The following is a 22,342-nucleotide window of genomic DNA, read 5'->3' as shown; positions in this document are numbered from 1 at the left end:
TCTGGATTTCTGCATTGAGCAGGGGGTTGGATCGATGGCCTTATAGGCCCCTTGCAATTCTATGATTCTGTTATTAATTATCTGATTTTGGCAGGTTATGGGAACACATTCGTGTCCTACAATAGAGCCTAGCACATTGGAGACACACACAGAGAAAGATGATGGTGAACGTGGTTAGTAGTCATAAGACAAAAAGAGCTTGAGGTAGGCCTGTGCAAGGCTCAAAAACAAGTTTTACAAATAGACCTCCGCCCTTCTCTGAGGAGGAAAAAACATACAGTATAAGAAAAAGGGAAAGAAGATACAAGGATTCTGTGTCATTAGGAACGACACAGCTGTGGTGTGCATTTCGGAAATGCACACACAAATAATAATGGAAGGGCAATCAAGTTTGTAAAGTTGCAACATACGAAGCTTGGGTGGAAACTACAAATAAATCAAAGGCAAAGCCAGCCCTCGGCGAGTAGCTAGCTGATGGGGGGCGGAGTTCCCATGGCAATCGGAGAGGAGACGACTCTCCTCCTCTTCCTCCCCCTCCCCGATGCATCACTGAGACCATTAGCCCCATTTCCAAAATCAGAGTTAGACGGGGTCCAACGAGAGGTCCAAACTCACGGCAGAGAGCCTTAGCCAATATAGTCCCCTGCTGCTGCCCCCGCAACGCTGCGAGGAGAGCTGCTGCCTGTGCTGCAAAGCCGCAGCCCAGTGCAGCACCATTCCCCTATTGACAGCTCCCGGGAAGCGGGAGGGAACTGGTGGGCGGGGGAGGCTGGGAGCCGCCGGCCAACCAAGCCTGGAAAGTGCTAAGAGGAATGCCCTCCTCCAACTCTTCAGATCGGGCTTCAGCTCTGATTGGTTCGGTCTGGCGTCAGTCAGACTATCATGCCGGCTAGCTGGATGGGCTGGTTAGGCTGAGGGATTTGCTCGTGAGCTTCAGCAGGAGCCGCGTAAAGTGGATTCTTTGCAAGGGGTAGGGGTAGGGTAGGGGTAGGGGTAGGGAGGGGCAAAGCGAGCGAGCAGGTGCCCAAAACATTAAAAGGAAGGGAGAAGATATGCGCTTATGGGAAGGGAATTTGCAGTCATGCAAGGCGGCGCGAAGATCTGGATCGCTTTTTTGCTTTTCTAAACAGTGAGTAGGATTACTAGGAGAGGAGGAGAAGGGGGAGGGTGATTATCAGTGCATGTCATTTGCACACTCACCCGCATCGAATTCCAGCAAGTGCTTTTTGCAGTTTTAATTGCAGCCAAAGTTTGGGGGAGGAGGAAGAGGGTCGGTGGTGGTTCTAGTCCTGCTGCTACCCAGTGCAGTGCGTTTGGATGGAGACATCTTCTCCCCAGCTCCTCCCTATGGCCTGTCCGGCTCCCTGCATCTCACAGGTGTAAGGAACTTCAGTCTTCAGTCGTGATCAAGCCGGTCTGGCCCTCCTCTCGCTTTCCGTCGTGTTCCCTTCCTTTCTTTTCTCTCCTAATTTTCATCTGCAATGCTTTCAAGAAGCAGAAGTGCAAGCCCGACCTCTCAGCCAGAATGAAGAGGTGCAAATCGGATGAGCTACAGCAACCAGAGGAAGAGTTTGCTGGGGCTGAAGATGCCCCTATTCTGTCTACCATGGATACCAAGCCTGGGGATTTGGCTACTGCCCTGTCAGATGTGGCTGCCTCAAATCCAAACCCTGTACCTCATCCTGTTACCCGGAGTAAGCCTCCTGATTTAAAAGTAAGCTTCAGAATATATACCTGTCTTTTTTTAAATGGTATTTTCAATTGTTTTGTAGCATTGCTGCTTGGAGCCAACACGCCAGTTGCTGACTGTCAGATGTTTAAATGACTGACAACTGCAAAAAAAAATTACAAGTGTTGCATTTATGAGTTGTCTTTTTGAAGGCACATCACTCAACCAAATGCTTACCAAATGGTAACACTATCCAGCTTACTAGATAAGTTCCTGGTGTTAGGTTTTCTTGTGCTCATATTAATAATATTGGTCTATCTTTACTTCACCTTTGCCATATTCTTCTTATACAGATAAACATTTTATAATGCATTTCAGCACTGGTGCAGACAGTGCTGATATGGTCAGATTCAATTACTTTTGAAACAACCATGCCACACAATCATTTTCACTATAAATAAATTTGGACTGCAGTTCTGTGCCTGTTTTCCTGGATGCAGTTCTTGTTGAATTCAGTGGGAGTTTTTAGTAGACATACAGGATTGTGCTCTTGAGTAGACAATCATAGCTGGTCTCAAATTTTGTCCAGTGGACCTTCCATGAGTACTGTGACTCACTGTTGTTTGCTCTCTCTCTGTGTCAACTTATGCCCAGTTGTATGCTATGGGATGTTGTGAAAGCTAATAGTGTAATTGGGTTTAGTGAAGAATTAAGCAAATTTCACATGGCTATTTCTTTGTCAAAATGGTTCATGAATGCAGGTTCATCCTCAGGTTTACAAGAAGCCTGAAGTGAATGTCAAGAGAGATCTCATTCTGTTATCATGGTCCTGTGTCTTGTTCTTTATTTTCTCCAAAGCCCCTAATATTGGACATTGTCACAGGTAAAACACTGCATCTAAATGGGCCATTGGGCTGACCCAGCATGGCTGCACTTATATTTATCTGTTGCAAGACATGATTCAGTGCTTCCTTTTTCATATAACCATCTAGTTCTTTATGTGGTTGCAAAATGTACCCAAAGAAATTATGAACTAGAATTTTATACCCAATGATAAATGACAGAGACAAATTATGTGAAATAGCAATTCTTAGCAGTGATTTGCGTTAAGGGTTGTGTGGTGAGCATACTCTGAATGAATGTTTTATTGGCTGAGGGTCCAGGAATTCCCCAGAATTCCCAAGGGCCTCCTTGTACATTTTGAGTCACTTTACTTTTGTAAAAATAGAGTGATATTTATTAACCTTTTTAGTAAATCAGATATTGACAGAGAGTGCCAGAGGAACTTTGTTTTTTGGAGACTTGGAAATAGCTATTTGCATAGTCACTTATGGCCAATAAGACTCAATTCCAGTCAACCAAGCAGAAAAACATTTATAAATTGGAAGAATTTTGCTTTCCTTTTTGGTCACTGATATATCGCAGGCAGCCTTCACCAACCTGGTGCCCTGCAGACATTTTGGACTATGCATGTTGGTTGAGGCTGATGAGAGTTATAGCCCAAAACATCTAGAGAGCACCAAGTTGGTGAAAGCTGATCTTAGGTATAGCATTTTTTTACTTGTAATTTCTGTAGACTTCTTGCATGGCAGCAAGCTGATTTTTATTCAGTATTTGTAGTTATTAGTGACCTTAGCAGGAGATTGTTGGTGCTGTTCCTACAGAATTAGTTCTGCAGAGGCAGGTTGGAAGGTAAGCATAGGTACTGCTTATTTATCATAAAATTTATATACTGCTTAATATAAATCTGTAAGCAGTTTATGTAAAATATAATTTTTAAAAGTCAATATAAATCTTTATAAAAATATGACTATCAAATAAAACTTTAAAATAATTAAATAAAACTATATAAGAACATAAGAAGAGCCTGCTGGATCAGGCCAGTGGCCCATCTAGTCCAGCATCCTGTTCTCACAGTGGCCAACCAGGTGCCTGGGGGAAGCCCGCAAGCAGGACCTGAGTGCAAGAACACTCTCCCCTCCTGAGGCTTCCGGTAACTGGTTTTCAGAAGCATGCTGCCTCTGACTAGGGTGGCACAGCACAGCCATCATGGCTAGTAGTAGTCTTCCATGAATTTGTCTAATCTTCTTTTAAAGCCATCCAAGCTGGTGGCCATTACTGCATCTTGTGGGAGCAAATTCCATAGTTTAACTATGCGCTGAGTAATGAAGTACTTCCTTTTGTCTGTCCTATTTCTCATTGAGCAGCACACAAAAAGAAAAAAAAAGTTGACAATTAGGAATCGGAGTCCAGAAGAGAGGGATAAACATGTGTGTCTTTAAAAGACATTTAAAACTGGTTACTGCCTCCTCCTCTCGAACCATCTGGGGAAGGGCGTTCCAAAAGGTGGTCTCCACCACTGAGATAGCCCACTGGTATGTTGTCACCAAGTGACAATTTGCTAATCATTAATGACCAGCAGGGTTTTCTTGGAAGATCTTATTTGGGTCTACACTGGGGAAGCCAGTCTGCTACACTCACTAGTCCCAAGCTGTAAAGGGTTTGAAGTGTCACCTACAAATCTTGAACTTAGCTTGGTAGCTAATAGGCAGCCAGTGCAGATCTTTTATCATTGGTGTAATATGTCCAAAGCTGGTTTCCCCCCACCTACTGAGCACTCTAGCAGCAGCATTTTGCACTAGCTGTAGCTTACAAATCAGGTGCAAGGATAGAACACATGCTTTGCATGCAGAAGGTCCCTGATTCAATTCTTGGCATCTGAAATTAAAAGAATCAGGTAGCAGGGAATGGGAAAGACTCTGCCTGAGACCCTGGAGAGCCACTGCCAGTCAGAGCAGACAGTACTGAGGTAGATGGACAAATAGATTGACTTAGTAAAACACACCAAGCACAGTTAGCGTCAGTGTTTGTCAGACCAGTAGAGGCCTCTTTCACCATTACATCTGCAACAACTGAAGCAATTTGGCTACAATGGGTCTTTGTTGAATACACTGAATACACATAATGCCCTGAACATAACCTGTTGAATACACTTTAGTAAACCATTGCAGCAACCACTAAGGAGATCAACAAGGAACATTCATCTCCTCTGATAGGATTAAACTCATTTACAGTCAGAAAATGGCTCCTTCTTAATCCCCTAGGATGCTTTTTGCTTGGCTGTACTAGAACCAGAGAGCAAATAAATTTACAGGTGATGGAATTGAGATATATATTTAGAGTGCACTGCTGCAGAAGTGGCTATTTGATAAATTCCACAGCAGACCTTTTATCGGTTCTTGGAATGGGAGAGGCACAAATGGCATAAGACTTATGGAGCATCAGGAAATTTCAAATAGTGGCATATAAGAAATACTGTACTAGAAATACTAGTGGCCTTAAAAGAAAAACAAGGAACATTTCTCTTCTAATTCCAGTATTTAATTGGAATGCTGAGTATATTGTGACCAGAAGAAATATGGAATGCTAATTATTTTTTATCCTTTTCCCCCCACCCTGAAAAGAATCAGGTAGAGACCACAACTGGTGTTTTTCAAAAACCCATTATATGCTAATGCAAGAAATATGTACTCCTAAATATAGGAAGGCTTCTTCCTGGGCCAGATTTAATGACTTGCCTTCTGCAGTCCTAGAGGGTAGGTATAAGAAAGTTCCCCGCCTAGAGAGATTTTGCATTTGTAACACGGGGGCGGTGGAGGAGGTGGAACATGTTATTCTTCATTGTCACCTCTACTCCGACCTCCGATCACGATTCATCTCCCCTTGTCTCTCCAACATAAGGGCCAGCACCCATGGTAAAAACAAGTTGTACCTTTTACTGGAAGATCGTGTCCCTTATATCTCTGACATGGTTGCAAGATTTTGTGTTGCTGCAATAGCCCGCAGGAAAAGTCTGATCTCAACTTTAAATTGTTAATACTCTGTTTATGGAAGTATGTTTACTGTGCAAAGCCAGTCTTCGACTGAATAGTATTAGTATAGTTTTATAAATTTTAAGGCTGTATTGTATGTTTTTTCTTTTTTTAAAAAAAGGTATATATATATATATATATTTAATTGGTCTTTGACCGTAATAAATTGTTGTATGTACTCCACTTCTGCTGATAGCACAGTGGTCAGCAATAACAATTAGCACTTAGCAATAAGCATGCTTAGTGTGTGTGATGTTTTTCTTTTTTTCTTTTCCTTTTTTTTTGCCATGCTTTGCAAAAATAAAGGAGCATCTGTGGTCTCCATTTTATAGCATGAAACACTAATGCAGTGAAGCAGGAAACACAGATGGCTGTAACTCATCATCTTCAGAAGAACTGTGTTAGTTTACACTAGCTAGAAAGTGAACCTGAAATACCAAAAGCTCAGCAATTCGCCACCCAGATCCGATTTTTAATGTCAGGGTGTATCCCTGAAATAAGTGACATAAAAGTACAAAAGAGAGTGTCTCCATGCTTGTTTAGGGTGTTCTCAATTCCCACTGGAGTTAGAAGTCGGGCTTCTGCCCAGAGGGACTGTGAAGGCAGGCAGTCTGGAGGCAGCGATGAGGGACCTATGAAGATGATGTGCCCCTGGAGACCTATGGAATGAGGGGTTCCTGAATGCTCTGGAGATGCTTCCAGTTTGCATGGCTGTGCCCTGGCCTTGCTGTGGAATGGCAAGATGAAAAGAGCCATTAACAGGATTGTTTAAGAGCATAGGAAGCTGCCTTATATTGAGTTGGACCCACTGAGTTGGACCCACTAGCTTAGTGCTGTCTACACTGACTGGCAGCAGCTCTCTGGCGTTTCAGACAGGGAGTCTCTCCCAAGTCTACCTAGAGATGCTGGGGATTGAAATTGGTACCTTTTGCATGCAAGGCAGATCCTCTACCACTGAGCTGTAGCCCTTCCCATTGTAAGTGCTAACTCTGCTCTTATGGAGCCTGGAGAATGCTTTGGTTTTCTGAGAAGCTTTGGGCTACAAAGTGGAGTGCAAGTGGCACAAGTCTGATAGCAAATACAACCAGACATAGGAATGGCCACATAATCGTGCCTACCTGTGGCAGTGAAGAACACTTTAGAGTTGTGACTGGGCTGGTTAAGACCAATCTCATCCTTGGAATATCAAATTACTCGTCCTGCTCTAATAAGTTTGCAAAGCACTTTGAGGGAAAAGTTGCTCTCATCCGCTCGAAACTTGATGCAACAATTATTGCAGATCCAGCTGATGTGTAATCATACTTTGTGGCATCAGTGTCAGCTTTGGTAGCCTGAGGATGTGGGGAGGACCCTTGCAGGGATTAGGCTGACAAGCTGTTCTCTTTTTGTTTATTTATTTGATTTATATCCTGCTGTTCCTCCCAGTAGGGAGCCCAGGGCAGCCAACAAAAGCACTAAAAACACTCACGTGTTTCTCTTGATCCTTACCCATCCTGGCTGGTAAGAACTAGCCAGAAGGAATTGGCTTGGCAAGTCTAGGGAGTGGTTAACACCTCACTAAGGGAGGGCATAATGTCTGCCACCCTGAAAGAGGCAGTAGTGCGCCCCCTCCTCATGAGGCCCTCCATGGATCCTGGGATACTGGATAACTACTGCTTAGTTACAAATGCCCCTTTCTTGGGCAAAGTAACAGAGGATGGTGGCTGACTAGTTATAGGCATGTCTGTACCTAGACCTATTTCAGTCTGGTATCAGGTTTGAATTTGGCACTGAAACAGCTTTGGTTGCCGTAACTGATAACCTTTATTAGGAGGGAGACAGGAAGGGTGCTATCCTGTTGATACTCGAAGACCACCCCAGTGTCTTTTGATACCATTTACCATGGTATCCTTCTCGAGTGGCTTGGTTGATTGCAAGTTAAGAACCCCATGTTACATTCTTATCTCCAGGACCACTACCAGAGGGTACATTGGGGGACTTCTGCTCAGTCCCAGAGCAATTGTGTTTTGTCCTACAGGGTTCCATCCTGTTCCCCATGCTATTTATTATCTACATGAAGTAGCAGCAAGGCAGGCCACTTTTTAGTCCAGTAGCTATGAGGTGACACAAAACCCCAATAGGCTTTCACCTGGCCCTATAAAACCTTGATTTCGGTGGAGATCTACAGCCTAAGCAATTATTTGTTTGAATCGAGACTAAGCTGCTTTCTGTCTGCTCACTGCCAAATCTCTAAATGTAAAACTGGTTCTTCTACAGTGAGCATACTGTATGTTGTATATAGTAGATTTATGCAAGGCTGTCATACCTCTGTCGCTGCTTCCCTGTGAAGTCTACAAACAACAATGAACGATGCTGTTGAAAACTATCTTAAAATGACTGGACTGAACTGCATAAAAATGTAATAGTTCTCTGGCCTCATGTGAGGGACCTTTCAAATTGCTGTCACTGGGCTATGCTCACCAAGTAGGTATCTAGAGGGAGCATGACCCTGGGTTGTGGTCAGTAGGATAATTGTAATGCATGCAATTCACCTTTTCAAGTTGATTCCACATACTGTACATGGAAACACTTGGCCCTGACTTTGGACCACATTATAGGCAGACTTAGTTTGGGGTGGTAAGTGACACATCTATGGATGGAAGTTTAGAAGGCTTTTAACAAAAGGTATTATATGAATACGTCTTCATGGGTTACCACTTTGGGGGCAAGCGGATGCATTCATATCCTCAAGCTTCTGCTTTCCTGTGCAAAGTTTAATATGCATTCCCTGAGTGCTGACTTGAGGATTTTGAGGGCTTAGGCAAGACACTCTCAGTGGGCTTCGTTAACCTGCAAAAATTAGAGTCCACAAACTGAAAATTTTCTTGCATTGGATGTCTCGGCATGCGAAGTCTGGATGGTATTTGGGCAGTGGACCTTCTGGTGGTTTTGAGGCTTTGCAAATGCCTGATCCTGCCACCCTCTGGAGGTGGCCTTGTAAGGGGAGATGTGTAAGTTCTGTTTATTTCTGCAGCCTATGCATCTCAAAATGGGAATTGCCTTTTCACATTATACACCTTGTGGTATTATACACCTTGGTCGCCCTGATGGATGGCATTTATCAAGAAAAGGACAGGGGGAGTGTGATCCTGTTGACCTCTCAGCGGCTTTTGATACTATTGACCATGGTATTCTTCTGGGCCGGCTTGGTGAGATGGGTATTGGAGGCACTGTTTTAGAGTGGTTCCAATCCTATCTCCAAGGTCATTTTCAGATAATAGCATTGGGTGATTGTCTTTGGGGGGGCCTGGCAGATGTACTGTGGGGTGCCGTGGGGTACCATCTTGTCCCTCATGCTGTTTAACATCTATATGAAGCCCTTGGGAGTGATCATCAGGAGATTTGGGGCAAGGTGTCAGCAGTACGCTGATGATACCCAGCTCTTTTTCTCTGTAACATCTGAATCGGGAGAGGCTATGCAAGCCCTGGACCACTGCCTGGACTCAGTGGTGGGCTGGATGAGGGCTAATAAACTGAGTCTGAATCATAGCAAGACAGAGGCGCTATGGGTTGGTGGTTCCCAAGTTCAGATAATTGGTCAGTTGCCTGCTTTGGATGGGGTCGTACTCCCTCTGAAAGAGCAGGTCTATAGTCTGTGGGTGCTCCTGGATCCATCTTTGTTGCTAGAGGCCCAAGTGACCTCACTGGCTAGGAGTGCCTTTTACCAGCTTTGGCTGGTAAGACAGCTGCAGCCATTTCTGGACCTGGACAGCCTGACCACTGTTGTCCATGCACTGGTAACCTCTAGGCTCGATTACTGTAATGCGTTCTATGTTGGGCTGCCCTTGAGGTTGGTCCAGAAGCTGCAGCTGGTGCAAAATGCTGCAGCGAGACTGCTCACTGGGACAGGGTATCACCAGCATGTCACCCTGCTGCTGAAAGAATTGCACTGGCTGCCCATTTGCTACTGGACCAAGTTCGAGGTTCTAGTCTTGGTGTACAAAGCCATATACACCTTGGGACCAGGATACCTGAAAGACCGTCTTACCCCTTATATGCCCAGTCGATCACTGCACTCTGCAGGTGAGGGCCTCCTGCAGATGCCATCTTATCAGGAGGTCCATTCCGCACAACATAGGAAATGGACCTTTAGTGTGGCGGCACCTACCCTGTGGAACTCCCTCCCCTTAAATATTAGACAGGCGCCTCTCTGTTATCTTTTTGTTGCCTATTGAAGACCTTCCTGTTTCAACAAGCCTTTTAAGTTGAGACCTTATCCCAGTCTGCATCTGTGTTGGAATTGCTTTTTAATATGTTTTTAAACCTTTTTTTTTTAAAAAAACACCAATATTTTTTTAACCTTTTTTTAAAAAAAAGATGTCTTGAAAGCTTTTAAAATGTTTTTAAAGATGTTTTGTTTTAATGTATTTTAAAGTCTGTTTTTATGATGTTTTAAAGTGTTTTTACTGCTTTTGTTTGCTGCCCTGGGCTTCTGCTGGGAGGAAGGGCAGGATATAAATCAAATAATAAATAAAATTAATACAATTAATAAAATGGAAATGCAAGCTCACTTGTCCTTCCTTACCCCTGTACTGAGAGCCAGTGTGGCATAATGGTTAGAGCAGGCTTTCCCAACCAGTGTTCCTCCAGATGTTGTTGCACCACAACTCCCATCAGCCTCAGCCAGCATTGCCAATGGCTGAGGCTGATGGGAGTTGTGGTCCAACAACATCTGGAGGCACAGCGGTTGGGAAAGGCTGGGTTTAGAGTGTTGGACTATGACCTGCAATACCAGGGTTCAAATCCCCACACAGCCATAAAGCTCACTGGGTGACCTTGGGCCAGTAACTGCCTCTCATCGTCAGAGGAAGGCAATGGTAAACCACCTCTGAATACTGCTTACCATGAAAACCCTATTCATAGGGTCGCCATGAGTTGGAATCGACTTGAAGGCAGTCCATTTCCATTTTCCATCCCTGTATTTGTAAAGCAGGGATGGGGAACCTGTGGCCCCCCAAATGTTGCTGGACTACAATGCCTATTGACTGTGTTCACTATTGGCTGTGCTGGATGGGCCTGATGGAACTTGGATTTCATCAGCTTCTGGAGAAGCACAGGTTCCCCATCTCTGTTGTGAAGTGATAAGTAGCCTTGAGTTGGACTGTTTTCCCTTCATTTAACCTACTCATATAAACTCTGACCAATAATAGTCCTTGAACACAGTAGCCTAGGACAGCCTTTCCCAACCAGTGTTCCTCCAGATGTTGTTGGACCACAACTCCCATCAGCCTCAACCAGCATTGCCAATGGTCAGGAAAGATGGGAATTGTGGTCCAGCAGCATCTGGAGGAACACTGGTTGGGAAAGGCTGGCCTTTTACTGGCAAACTGGGGACTGAATCTGGGCTCTCATTCACAGTCATTGTTCCTCTATATTTCAGTATGACATCAACAGCCCCACCTTCACCTCATTGGTTAAAGCTGGGTTTGATCTGTTAATTTAATAACAAAAGTGGTATTATAAAAAAATATGTAGGTTGGTGTCAAGTCTCTTTGTTGCAGAACATTTGGGCCTTAATATTCTGTTGAAGCTTTAGCAGGAAATAATATGTTGTCCTGTATTTTCAATTATCAGGGAGGCAGGAGTGCCATGCTGCCTATATATATGTTTTCCAAATACAAGTTCAGGTCATCTGATTACGAGCAAGTCTTTAGTAGCAGAAGTGGACTGGGGAAAAGTCCTGGCAAGAAGCAGCAGCAGATGGATGACCTTATTCTACCTAGAATTGGATGGGCAGTAGTTATAAGCTCAGCAACAGGAGGCCTGAGTTCACAATAAATTCAGTGAGAAGAAAACACTTACCTTCATTTTACTAAAAGAGAAGGAAGAATTGAAAGTTATATGGAGAATTGGTTTCTAATTGCTGGCTTTGGCCACATTTTTACTGATCTGTGATAAATTAGTTTTTGGCAACCTTCACCCAGATGTAGTGACATATTCCATTTTCCAAGTAGCATTTTTAAAAAATGTTCTGTTGATTTTTTCTAAGAAAACAGGCAAGTAGAATTTTTTTTACAAAAAAACCATTGCTAGTAGCAGACATCAAGTTCAGATGGGATTTCTGCAACTGAAAAGATACACCTTGCAGAATCATTAGAGAGGAGAGTGTCTTTGTTTTTAGTGAAGCTGGGCATGAAACCTACAGTACTTCCACGAAATAAACAGATGTTGCCAACTTGAGTCAAGCTGGTTCTGCAAAGCAAATCTCCATTTCCAAGTGCTTTTACAAAATGAAGTCATACCTGGCTTGAGGCAGACTGCTTCTAGAAAGCAAATAAACATTCCCATTTTACATGCCCATTATTTTTGTTGGGGATAAAATGGAAATGGACTGCCTTCAAGTTGATGCCGACTTATGGCGACCCTATGAATAGGCTTTTCATAGTAAGCAGTATTCAGAGGGGGTTTACCATTGTCTTCCTCTGAGGCTGAGAAGCAGTGAATGGCCCAAGGTCACCCAGTCAGCTTCATGGCTGTGTGGGGATTTGAACCCTGGTCTCCCAGGTCATAGTCCTAGGATAGGCAAAACTGACAATGGGGGAGGGGAGGGAGGAGGCAGAGGGGCCATTTACCCATTGAAAAGTCAATCAGGAGCTGGAGCCAATGATAAGAACATAAGAACATAAGAAGAGCCTGCTGGATCAGGCCAGTGGCCCATCTAGTCCAGCATCCTGTTCTCACAGTGGCCAACCAGGTGCCTGGGGGAAGCCCGCAAGCAGGACCAGAGTTGATGCCGACTTATGGCGACCCTATGAATAGGCTTTTCATAGTAAGCAGTATTCAGAGGGGGTTTACCATTGTCTTTCTCTGAGGCTGAGAAGCAGTGAATGGCCCAAGGTCACCCAGTCAGCTTCATGGCTGTGTGGGGATTTGAACCCTGGTCTCCCAGGTCATAGTCCTAGGATAGGCAAAACTGACAATGGGGGAGGGGAGGGAGGAGGCAGAGGGGCCATTTACCCATTGAAAAGTCAATCAGGAGCTGGAGCCAATGATAAGAACATAAGAACATAAGAAGAGCCTGCTGGATCAGGCCAGTGGCCCATCTAGTCCAGCATCCTGTTCTCACAGTGGCCAACCAGGTGCCTGGGGGAAGCCCGCAAGCAGGACCAGAGTGCAAGAACACTCTCCCCTCCTGAGGCTTCCGGCAACTGGTTTTCAGAAGCATGCTGCCTCTGACTAGGGTGGCAGAGCACAGCCATCATGGCTAGTAGTCATTGATAGCCCTGTCCTCCATGAATTTGTCTAATCTTCTTTTAAAGCCGTCCAAGCTGGTGGCCATTACTGCATCTGGTGGGAGCAAATTCCATAGTTTAACTATGCGCTGAGTAAAGAAGTACTTCCTTTTGTCTGTCCTGAATCTTCCAACATTCAGCTTCTTTGAATGTCCACGAGTTCTAGTATTATGAGAGAGGGAGAAGAACTTTTCTCTGTCCACTTTCTCAATGCCATGCATAATTTTATACACTTCTGTCATGTCTCCTCTGACCCGCCTTTTCTCTAAACTAAAAAGCCCCAAATGCTGCAACCTTTCCTCGTAAGGGAGTCGCTCCATCCCCTTGATCATTCTGGTTGCCCTCTTCTGAACCTTTTCCAACTCTATAATATCCTTTTTGAGATGAGGTGACCAGAACTGCACACAGTATTCCAAATGCGGCCGCACCATAGATTTATACAACGGCATTATGATATCGGCTGTTTTATTTTCAATACCTTTCCTAATTATCGCTAGCATGGAATTTGCCTTTTTCACAGCTGCCGCACACTGGGTCGACATTTTCATCGTGCTGTCCACTACAACCCCGAGGTCTCTCTCCTGGTCGGTCACCGACAGTTCAGACCCCATGAGCGTATATGTGAACTTCAGATTTTTTGCTCCAATATGCATAATTTTACACTTGTTTATATTGAATTGCATTTGCCATTTTTCTGCCCATTCACTCAGTTTGGAGAGGTCTTTTTGGAGCTCTTCGCAATCCCTTTTTGTTTTAACAACCCTGAACAATTTAGTGTCATCAGCAAACTTGGCCACTTCACTGCTCGCTCCTAATTCTAGGTCATTAATGAACAAGTTGAAAAGTGCAGGTCCCAATACCGATCCTTGAGGGACTCCACTTTCTACAGCCCTCCATTGGGAGAACTGTCCGTTTATTCCGTATATGATGGGCAGGGCCAGATCAGATGGTGAGTGGACCGACAGCCAAAAGTGTGTGTGTGTGTAATTTGCAACATTGCATACTTTTTACTCTCTCATGCGTCTATAACCTTGTGTTGCCTGTGGGTTTGGGTGTTCATCTTGGTTGCCATACAGCAGCACTGGCCATCTTCCTTTTCATAGGAACATAGGAAGCTGCCTTATACCAGTTCAGACTATCCATCTATCTGGCCCAGCATTGTCTACTCTGGCCACCATCAGTCCTCAAGGATCTCAGGCGAGAGTCTTTCTTGTCACCGGCTACATGATCCTTTAGAACTAGAGATCTCAGGAGTTGTACCTCAAAACTTCCATGTGCAGAGTATGTGTTCCATTATTGAGGCACAGTCCCTTCCTAATGGTGTGGCCTGTCCCTGGTTGCATGGGCTTGTTTGGGTGCTGAACCCATGATCTTTCACATTCAAAGCAAGAATTGTGTCCTTAGACCAGGAAGGGGGAACCTGTGGCCCACCTGCAGAACATTAAGGCCTGAATGTTCTGCAAAAAAAGATACTTGATGCCAACACCTATGAGCTCCAGCCTGCATGGCCCATGGTCAGGGATGAAAGGAGTTGTCATGCAAGAACATCTGGAGGGACACAGGTTCCTCATCCCTGCCTCAGACGATGCCTCAGCTCTGCTTCACCAACCACCAGCATATTGCACTTTTTTTTTCTTTATAAAGATTTTTGAGTGAAAAGCTAGTAAATGACAGCCTTGGGTCTCATTTTTCTTTTGCTTGTGTTTGCATGCATGCTGTGTTTGTAATAAATGAAGACCTAAATGCTTAAGCTAGCAAAATGTCAATCTGGGTGTATTTTTCTCTTACACATTTTGCCAAATGTAATAGAATATAATTTGGTCCTGTGAAGCTCAAGTTGGCTCCCTTCCAAGCCCAGAACCCAATGAGAACCCAATGAGAGCTTGTTTTCTAGATCTAATAGAAGCATGGGAGGGGGAAGAGAGATTTTCGTTGGGTCTACAGTGAAGTAGGATGTCACACTTCAAGGAATGCTCTCAGAGGTTAAGGTCCCAGTTACAGATGACATAAAGCTTTCAGCCAAGTACTCATCAAAGAAAGCAGAGTTGCAGATGCAGCACAGTCCAAACAAAGCAAGGTCAAGTACGGAGAATTAGTGTAGGTTCAAATGTGATTGAGAGACAAAGTCAGGCAACAGCTCAAGCTCAATAATATCAGGGAATTCAGGCAAAGTGCAACACAGCAAGGGAGGGAGACTAGAAACAGGAATTAGGAGCCAAAGAAGGAGCTAGAGACCTGTGTCATCAGTCTTCAGCCTGAACCTGCAACTCCAATCAATACTCAGTAAATTAAAATTTTACCTGAGTCCATTCTGAATCTGGGTGGGAGGAGTTTATTCATCATGACTCAAAAGAGGGAGGAGTGCTTAACAAATTAAAATGGTATACCAAAGATACTTGAAGGTTAGGGAATGCTTGTTCAAAACTATTCCCAGTAGTTTGTATGAGACATGCCATGATGTGCACCCATGGAGAAAGGAGAAATTGCCCTCGGTCATGATATCATCTGTTCAGGAAAAAATGGCCTTCATTTGTTTTTAGATAACAGGTTCAATTTGATCACCTTTGGGCTCTTTTGTGCCTCTTTCAGAATTCTACATATTTACACGTACATAAACATTTTGCTTTGCATCTCACAAGAAACCCAACTTCCATTTGGAAACAAAAGCAGCAAGTTTCTAGTCCTCATGTTGCAGCAATAAACACTGTAAAATGCATACAGGGGTTGAAGTGGACAAAGGGGAATTCAAATCTGTTGTAAGTGTTCAGTTTCCACAAAGGTTTTGCAGAGGTTGACTCACAATTTTCACATTTAAGTGGTATGATTTCAAAATAGAAGATTGTAGGTGCAATCTTTCTACCACCTGTAATTCCTCATCTGCTGTGTTGGTTAAAATAGCATGCAGGTTATGTTAATTAGCAGCAGTCCTTCAACTTGCAAATACATTGTGAATGTGGCACAAATGTGCGAAGAAACTTCCTAACCTTGCCTTATGAAAAAGGTGCTCCTACCATCCTGTTCTACTCTACAAAACCCAGGGGATAGCAAAGAAAAATCCTCCCCAGGATGGCATTTGTGAAGCTCTAAATTAAAATGCAGTATAAAATACCAACTCTACTCAGCTCAGTTTTTAAACCACTGAATTGCCTTGTCCCCATTCTGGAGAGACTGTTTCAGACTTTTCTTTTCTAAAGATTAGAAGCCTACTTCTGTCAGGAGCCATTAATGTCTTGCCTAGTGGAATAGCTGGAGTGGGCAAATGTGTCACTTTGCCCTTTTTTACCCATGAAGATTAGTATGTCTGATGTCAGAGCTCTTGCATAGCATGCATAAAATGTGTGTCCTGTGGGAGAGTAATCTATTGCCTTTCAGTCTTGGAAGGTCATTGTCAAGGTGAGCCAAGCCCTGCGGGTTACCTGAATATATTTGCTGACAGGCAGCATGAGCAATACCAGCTTGGGCTCCGGAATGTCATGATTAGTGACCATCCTGAGAAATCATTTATCAGCCACTGCCTGGGTTAACGATGGATTTCGCCCCCTCTCTTGTGTGCACAGTTACAGATGTGGTGCATGGGGGCTTGTGCTGCATAACTTCCTCTAAATGTTAAGTTCATCATTATTATTTGTTATAATGATAAAGTGTTTGGAAGCAGGCCTTCTGCAACAATCCACACTTTCTGGTATCGGAACCAGCCAACCCTGTCTTCTTACCTCCTGCACTTGTTCTCTGCTTATGCCACAGAGGAGAAAGGCCATAGTTCAGTGTCAGGCCATCTGCTTTGCATGTGAAGATCTGAGGTTCAATCCCTGGCATCTTCAGGTAGGGCTGGGAATGTTCCCCCCAGTGGAGACTGGTGGCTCCAATGTCAGTGGGGCAGTGAATCTGCTCCGGGTTTTAGTCTGAATTTTCAAGGAGTTGTCCAAGGTGCTTTCAGAACCCTGGACACCTCCTCAAAAGTTCAGACCCGGAGCAGATTCACTCATTGGACTACTGCAATGCACTCTACGTGGGGCTGCCTTTGAAGACAATTTGGAAACTACAGCTAGTGCAAAACGCAGCAGCTAGACTGCTGACAACGACCAGACGGTCCGCACATATAACACCTGTCTTGGCGAGTTTGCACTGGCTACCTATTTGTTTCCGGGCTAGATTCAAAGTGCTAGTTTTGACTTATAAAGCCTTACACGGTGCGGGACCACAATACCTTGCGGAACGCCTCTCCCGCTATGAACCTACCCGTTCACTACGTTCAACGTCTAAGGCCCTCCTCCAAGTCCCGTCCCATGGGGAAGCTCGGAGGGCTGTTACGAGATCCAGGGCCTTTTCAGTAGTGGCCCCCGAATTATGGAATAGTCTCTCTGTTGAGGTGCGCCTGGCGCCTACTCTTCTATCTTTTCGGCGCCAGGTCAAAACCTTTTTATTCTCCCAGGCATTTTAATTGTATAAGTTATTTTATATCAAGTTGTTAAATGCTAAGTTGTCTGTTTTAGGGATTTTAACTGATTTTTATTGTATTGTATTTTACTCCTTGCTGTGAACCGCCCAGAGAGCCATTGGCTAAGGGCGGTATAGAAATGGAAATAAATAAATAAATAAATAAATTTATATTGGAGCCACCAGTCTTCACTGGTTTCTGCCTCCCTGAAGAGCTGCTGCCAGTCTGTATAGCTGTTATTGAGCTAGATAGACCAGTAATCTGTTTCGATACAAGGCAGCTTCCTATGTTCCTATTCAAGTCACTTTGGACTGAATAAGAGAAATGGGAGGCGTGTTTTAAATTAAACGGTGCTGTGCTAGATGGCTCCACGCAGCTGTTTCTAAAACAAAAAGGGACTCCAGTTGCTTACAGCTCCTAGTTGACATGAGTCTACACTAACGTTAGAACCAGTGTGGTATGTACAAAACTAATTCGTTGCACATACCATTTTCTAAAGTGGAGTGAGGAACCTGTGGCCCTCCGTATGCTGATGGACTGTAACTCCCACCAGCCCCAGTGAGAGTAGCAGATGGTAAGGGATGATGGGAGCTCTACTCCAACAACTTCTAGAAGGCCATAGGTTCCCCACCCCTGTTGACGATTAAGTGTATGTGTCACCGGTTTTTTAAACAAATCTATTTATTTATTTTTATTTATTTATTTATTTATTTTATTTTATTTTATTTTATTCAATTTTTATACCGCCCATAGCAAGGCTCTCTGGGCGGTGTACATCAAATAAAAATATATTTACATTCAATTTAAAACCACCTAATCACCAAATCAACAATTTAAACATATAACAAAAGCAAGATTAACATAATAAACCCATATTAAATACAAATCAAAAGTAATTCAAAGAAAAAGATGGAACATATAACTATCTTTACAACATTAAATACAAAAGCTAAAATTATTAAAAATTATTAAAAAAAGATATTAAAATAATAAAATATTAAAATGCTTGGGCAAAGAGGAAGGTTTTCACCTGGCGCCGAAAAGATAGTAAAGTAGGCGCCAGGCGTACCTCGTCAGGAAGGGTGTTCCATAGTTTGGGGGCCGCTACCGAGAAGGCCCTCTTTCTTGTAGTCGCCTTCCGGGCGTCTTTCTGAGTAGGCATCTGGAGGAGGGCCTTTGATGTTGAGCGTAGTGTACGGGTAGGTTCATATCGGGAGAGACGTTCCATCAGGTATTGTGGGCCCGTGCCGTGTAAGGCTTTATAGGTTAAAACCAGCACCTTGAATCAGGCCCGGAAACATATAGGCAGCCAGTGCAAGTGGGCCAGAATCGGTGTCACATGTTCCGACCATTTGGTCCCGGTTATTAATCTGCCCGCTGCATTCTGCACAAGCTGCAGTTTCCGAACCGTCTTCAAGGGCAGCCCCACATAAAGTGCATTGCAGTAGTCCAATCTTGAGATCACCCTTCCTCCCAGCAGGAGCCCAAGGTGGCAAACAAAAGCACTAAAAACACTCTAAAACATCATAAAAACAGATCTTAAAATACATTAAAACAAAACAAAACAACTTTAAAAACATTTTTAAAAGCTTTGAGGACCTTAAAAAAAGTTAAAAAAACATTGCTTTAAAAAAAAAAAAGATTTAAAAACATATTAAAAGCAATTCCAGCGCAGACTGGGATAGGTCTCAACTTAAAAGGCTTGTTGAAAGAGGAAAGTCTTCAATAGGCACCAAAAAGATAATAATAATAATAATAATAATAATAAAATAATAATAATAATAAAAAGATAATAGAGATGGTGCCTGCCTAATATTTAAGGGGAGGGAATTCCACAGGGTAGGTGCCGTAGGGTTTGTTACATTAGGTAGTCTATAAGCATCTACTATCCATACAGCCATTTATGTTCTTTATGTTTTGGCAACATGGTTATTTCATTGCAACTCATATTTTTATTTCTTTGCAATTTGCAATTCTTTGCCATTCAGATTGGAACCCAGAATCATCAGGCTACTGGGCATGAGGTAATACATGCTGTGGGTTGTGGGAACAAATGTGGGACTTGTGTGTGCTGTTCCGCTTCATGTAGATCTGATCATGTTAGCGTTTGATGATGCTGGGCTATTGGCAATCTAGAGCAGGAAGCACAAGTTGCTGAGATTGGAGCCTGAAGAGAATCTTGAATCCAGGAGAAAAAGAGCCACAGATAGTGCTGAGCAGATTGACTGTTGCCCAGGCAAAACCCAACCTTCGCTTAGAAATTTTTATAGCCCTACCAGAGAGCTCAATGATCCACCTAAGTGGATAGAGTTGCCCTGGAGCCTGGAAAGACATCCTAGCCCTCAGAACTTTTCAGTTTCTAACCCTAAGGGGCTCACTGCAAGAACACAGATGCAAAGGCTTTTCTTTTTTGTTCTATCTCCAGCAGCCTCTGACAAGGCCAAAGCATATCAAGCATACATCCATATCTGCAAAGGCGCATTATCACCATCCAGCAGCATTCTTCATGTAGTAGTAGGGTAAGACCTGCTCCTGTGCCCTACAGCTTGTTGCACGTCTGTGCGAATCAATTTTTAAGGAGCTCTTGAATCGAACAATCCTGTGCCTGGTCCTGGTGGTATAGGTTAAGCCGCTTCTAGAGGACTTGTTTGTTGAACATTCATCCTGATTTATTTGCAGGGAGATTAAATGATGTTGGCTATTTAATGAGCATTCATTCTGATTTGGTTGCAGAGAAGTTAGATGATGTGGCATCAAAACAAGTGGTATCCCAGACTTTCTCCATCACTTTCTTTATCACAAAAAGTCTGGTATTTGGGGGAAGTGGGTTGGTTGTGCAAGACCTCCCAATCAACTGTAATTGTGCAACCTGAATTTGCTGGTATGTGATTAAGTTCTACCTGTAAATAGTGACAGTCTGGAAGTGCCCTTAGTCCTCTAATTCTGGTGGTGCATTTAAATGGCTTTCCAAATGCAATGAGTAAGTTAATTTAAACTTTTTAAAATTGATTTGTTGCTTGACTTTTTAGTCACTCCGTTGATCAAATTTGTCTTTCAATATGGATCAAATTTTCTGCATATTTCTGAAGCAAGAAGCGTACTTTCTTTCGTTTGCAGATAATGCATATGTGTGTTGTAATGGGCATCATCTTAAGAGGTGTCTCCTCCTATATTTGAGGATGTCTTTTTGAAGATGGTGATTGCCAGCTGCAGTTTTTTTGAGTATGTGCATTAAATAATAAATTTGTTTTTTTAAAGCTGCTGCCCAATTAATCAGGGCTCCTGTTAAACATTAATTAAATATCTTAACAATTGATTCATGTAACCAATTATTTTATTTTTATTTATGTAGTATATTTGTATGCAGCTTTTCATCACCAGGTGACCTCAAAGAGGCTTCCATAACAAGAACAAAACGATATAATAAAAACAATTCAGAACATAATAACAATTAAAAAACTACAACAGTATCAATAAATGACACCACAGAATGTCACAAAACAGGTTGAAATCTCAAATCAATCTAGTTTGCAAAAGATAGAAAGAGAAAAAAACAAATATACAGTAAAGTCCCATCATTGTTGTTGTTGTTATGTGCCTTCAAGTCGATTACGACTTATGGCGACTCTATGAATCAGCGACCTCCAAGAGCATCTGTCATGGACCACCCTGTTCAGATCTTGTAAGTTCAGGTCTGTGGCTTCCTTTATGGAATCAATCCATCTCTTGTTTGGCTTTCTTCTTTTTCTACTCCCTTCTGTTTTTCCCAGCATTATTGTCTTTTCTAGTGAATCCTGTCTTCTCATAATGTGTCCAAAGTATGATAACCTCAGCTTCATAATTTTAGCTTCTAGTGACAGTTCTGGTTTAATTTGTTCTAACACCTAATTATTTGTCTTTCTCGCAGTCCATGGTATCCACAAAGCTCTCCTTCAACACCATATTTCAGATGAGTTTATTTTTCTCTTATCCACTTTTTTCACTGTCCAACTTTCACATCTATACATAGAGATCGGGAATACCATGGTCTGAATGATCCTGACTTTGGTGTTCAGTGATACATCTTTGCATTTGAGGACCTTTTCTAGTTCTCTCATAGCTGTGCCCTCCTCAGTTATAGCCTTCTTCTGATTTCTTGACTGTAATCTCCATTTTGGTTAATGACTGTGCCGAGGTATTGATAATCCTTGACAAGTTCAATGTCCTCATTGTCAACTTTAAAGTTACATAAATGTTCTGTTGTCATTACACTAGTCTTTTTGATGTTCAGCTGTATCCTGCTTTTGCGCTTTCCTCTTTAACTTTCATCAGCATTCATTTCAAATCATTACTGGTTTCTGCTAGTAGTATGGTATTGTCTGCATATCTTAAATTATTGATATTTCTCCCTCCAATTTTCACACCTCCTTCATCTTGGTCCAATCCCGCTTCTTGTATGATATGTTCTGCGTATAGGTTAAACAAATAGGGTGATAAAATACACCCCTGTCTTACAGCCTTTCCTATTGGGAACCAATCGGTTTCTCCATTGTCCTTACAATAGCCTCTTGTGCAGAGTATAGGTTGCGCATCAGGACAATCAGATGCTGTGGCACCCCCATTTCTTTTAAAGCATTCCATAGTTTTTCATGATCTACACAGTCAAAGGCTTTGGTGTAATCTATAAAACGCAGGGTGATTTTCTTCTGAAATTCCTTGGTCTGTTCCATTATCCAATGTATATTTGCGATATGATCTCTGGTGCCTCTTCCCTTTCTAAATCCAGCTTGGACGTCTGGCATTTCTCGCTCCATATATGGTAAGAGCCTTTGTTGTAGAATCTTGAGCATTACTTTACTTGCATGGGATATTAAGGCAATAGTTGGATAATAACTGCATTTTCTGGGATCCCCTTTCTTTGGAATTGGGGTGTTTATTGAACGCTTCCAGTCTGTGGACCATTGTTTAGTTTTCCATATTTCTTGACAGATTTTTGTCAAAATTTGGACAGATTCAGTCTCAGTAGCTTGTAGCAACTCCATTGGTATGCCATCTGTTCCTGGTGATTTGTTTCTTCCAAGTATTTTAAGAGCAGCTTTCACCTCGCATTCTA

General features: G+C 42.9%; 1 protein-coding gene across 1 annotated transcript in view; it reads left to right on the top strand.

Annotated features, from left to right (window-relative positions):
• Window positions 1-1,015: 1,015 nt before the first annotated feature.
• Window positions 1,016-22,342, top strand: part of TMCC2 (transmembrane and coiled-coil domain family 2) — a 151,330-nt gene continuing 130,003 nt past the window's right edge. Inside the window, 1 exon segment of the mRNA XM_061632170.1 lies at window positions 1,016-1,714. Coding sequence (XP_061488154.1) covers window positions 1,526-1,714 — 189 coding nt within the window. The 5' untranslated portion in view covers window positions 1,016-1,525.

This window comes from Rhineura floridana, chromosome 6 (assembly GCF_030035675.1).
Source record: "Rhineura floridana isolate rRhiFlo1 chromosome 6, rRhiFlo1.hap2, whole genome shotgun sequence".
NCBI lineage: Eukaryota > Metazoa > Chordata > Lepidosauria > Squamata > Rhineuridae > Rhineura > Rhineura floridana.
The sequence above is the reverse complement of the archived record's forward strand: the minus strand, read 5'-3'. Positions and strand labels throughout refer to the sequence as shown.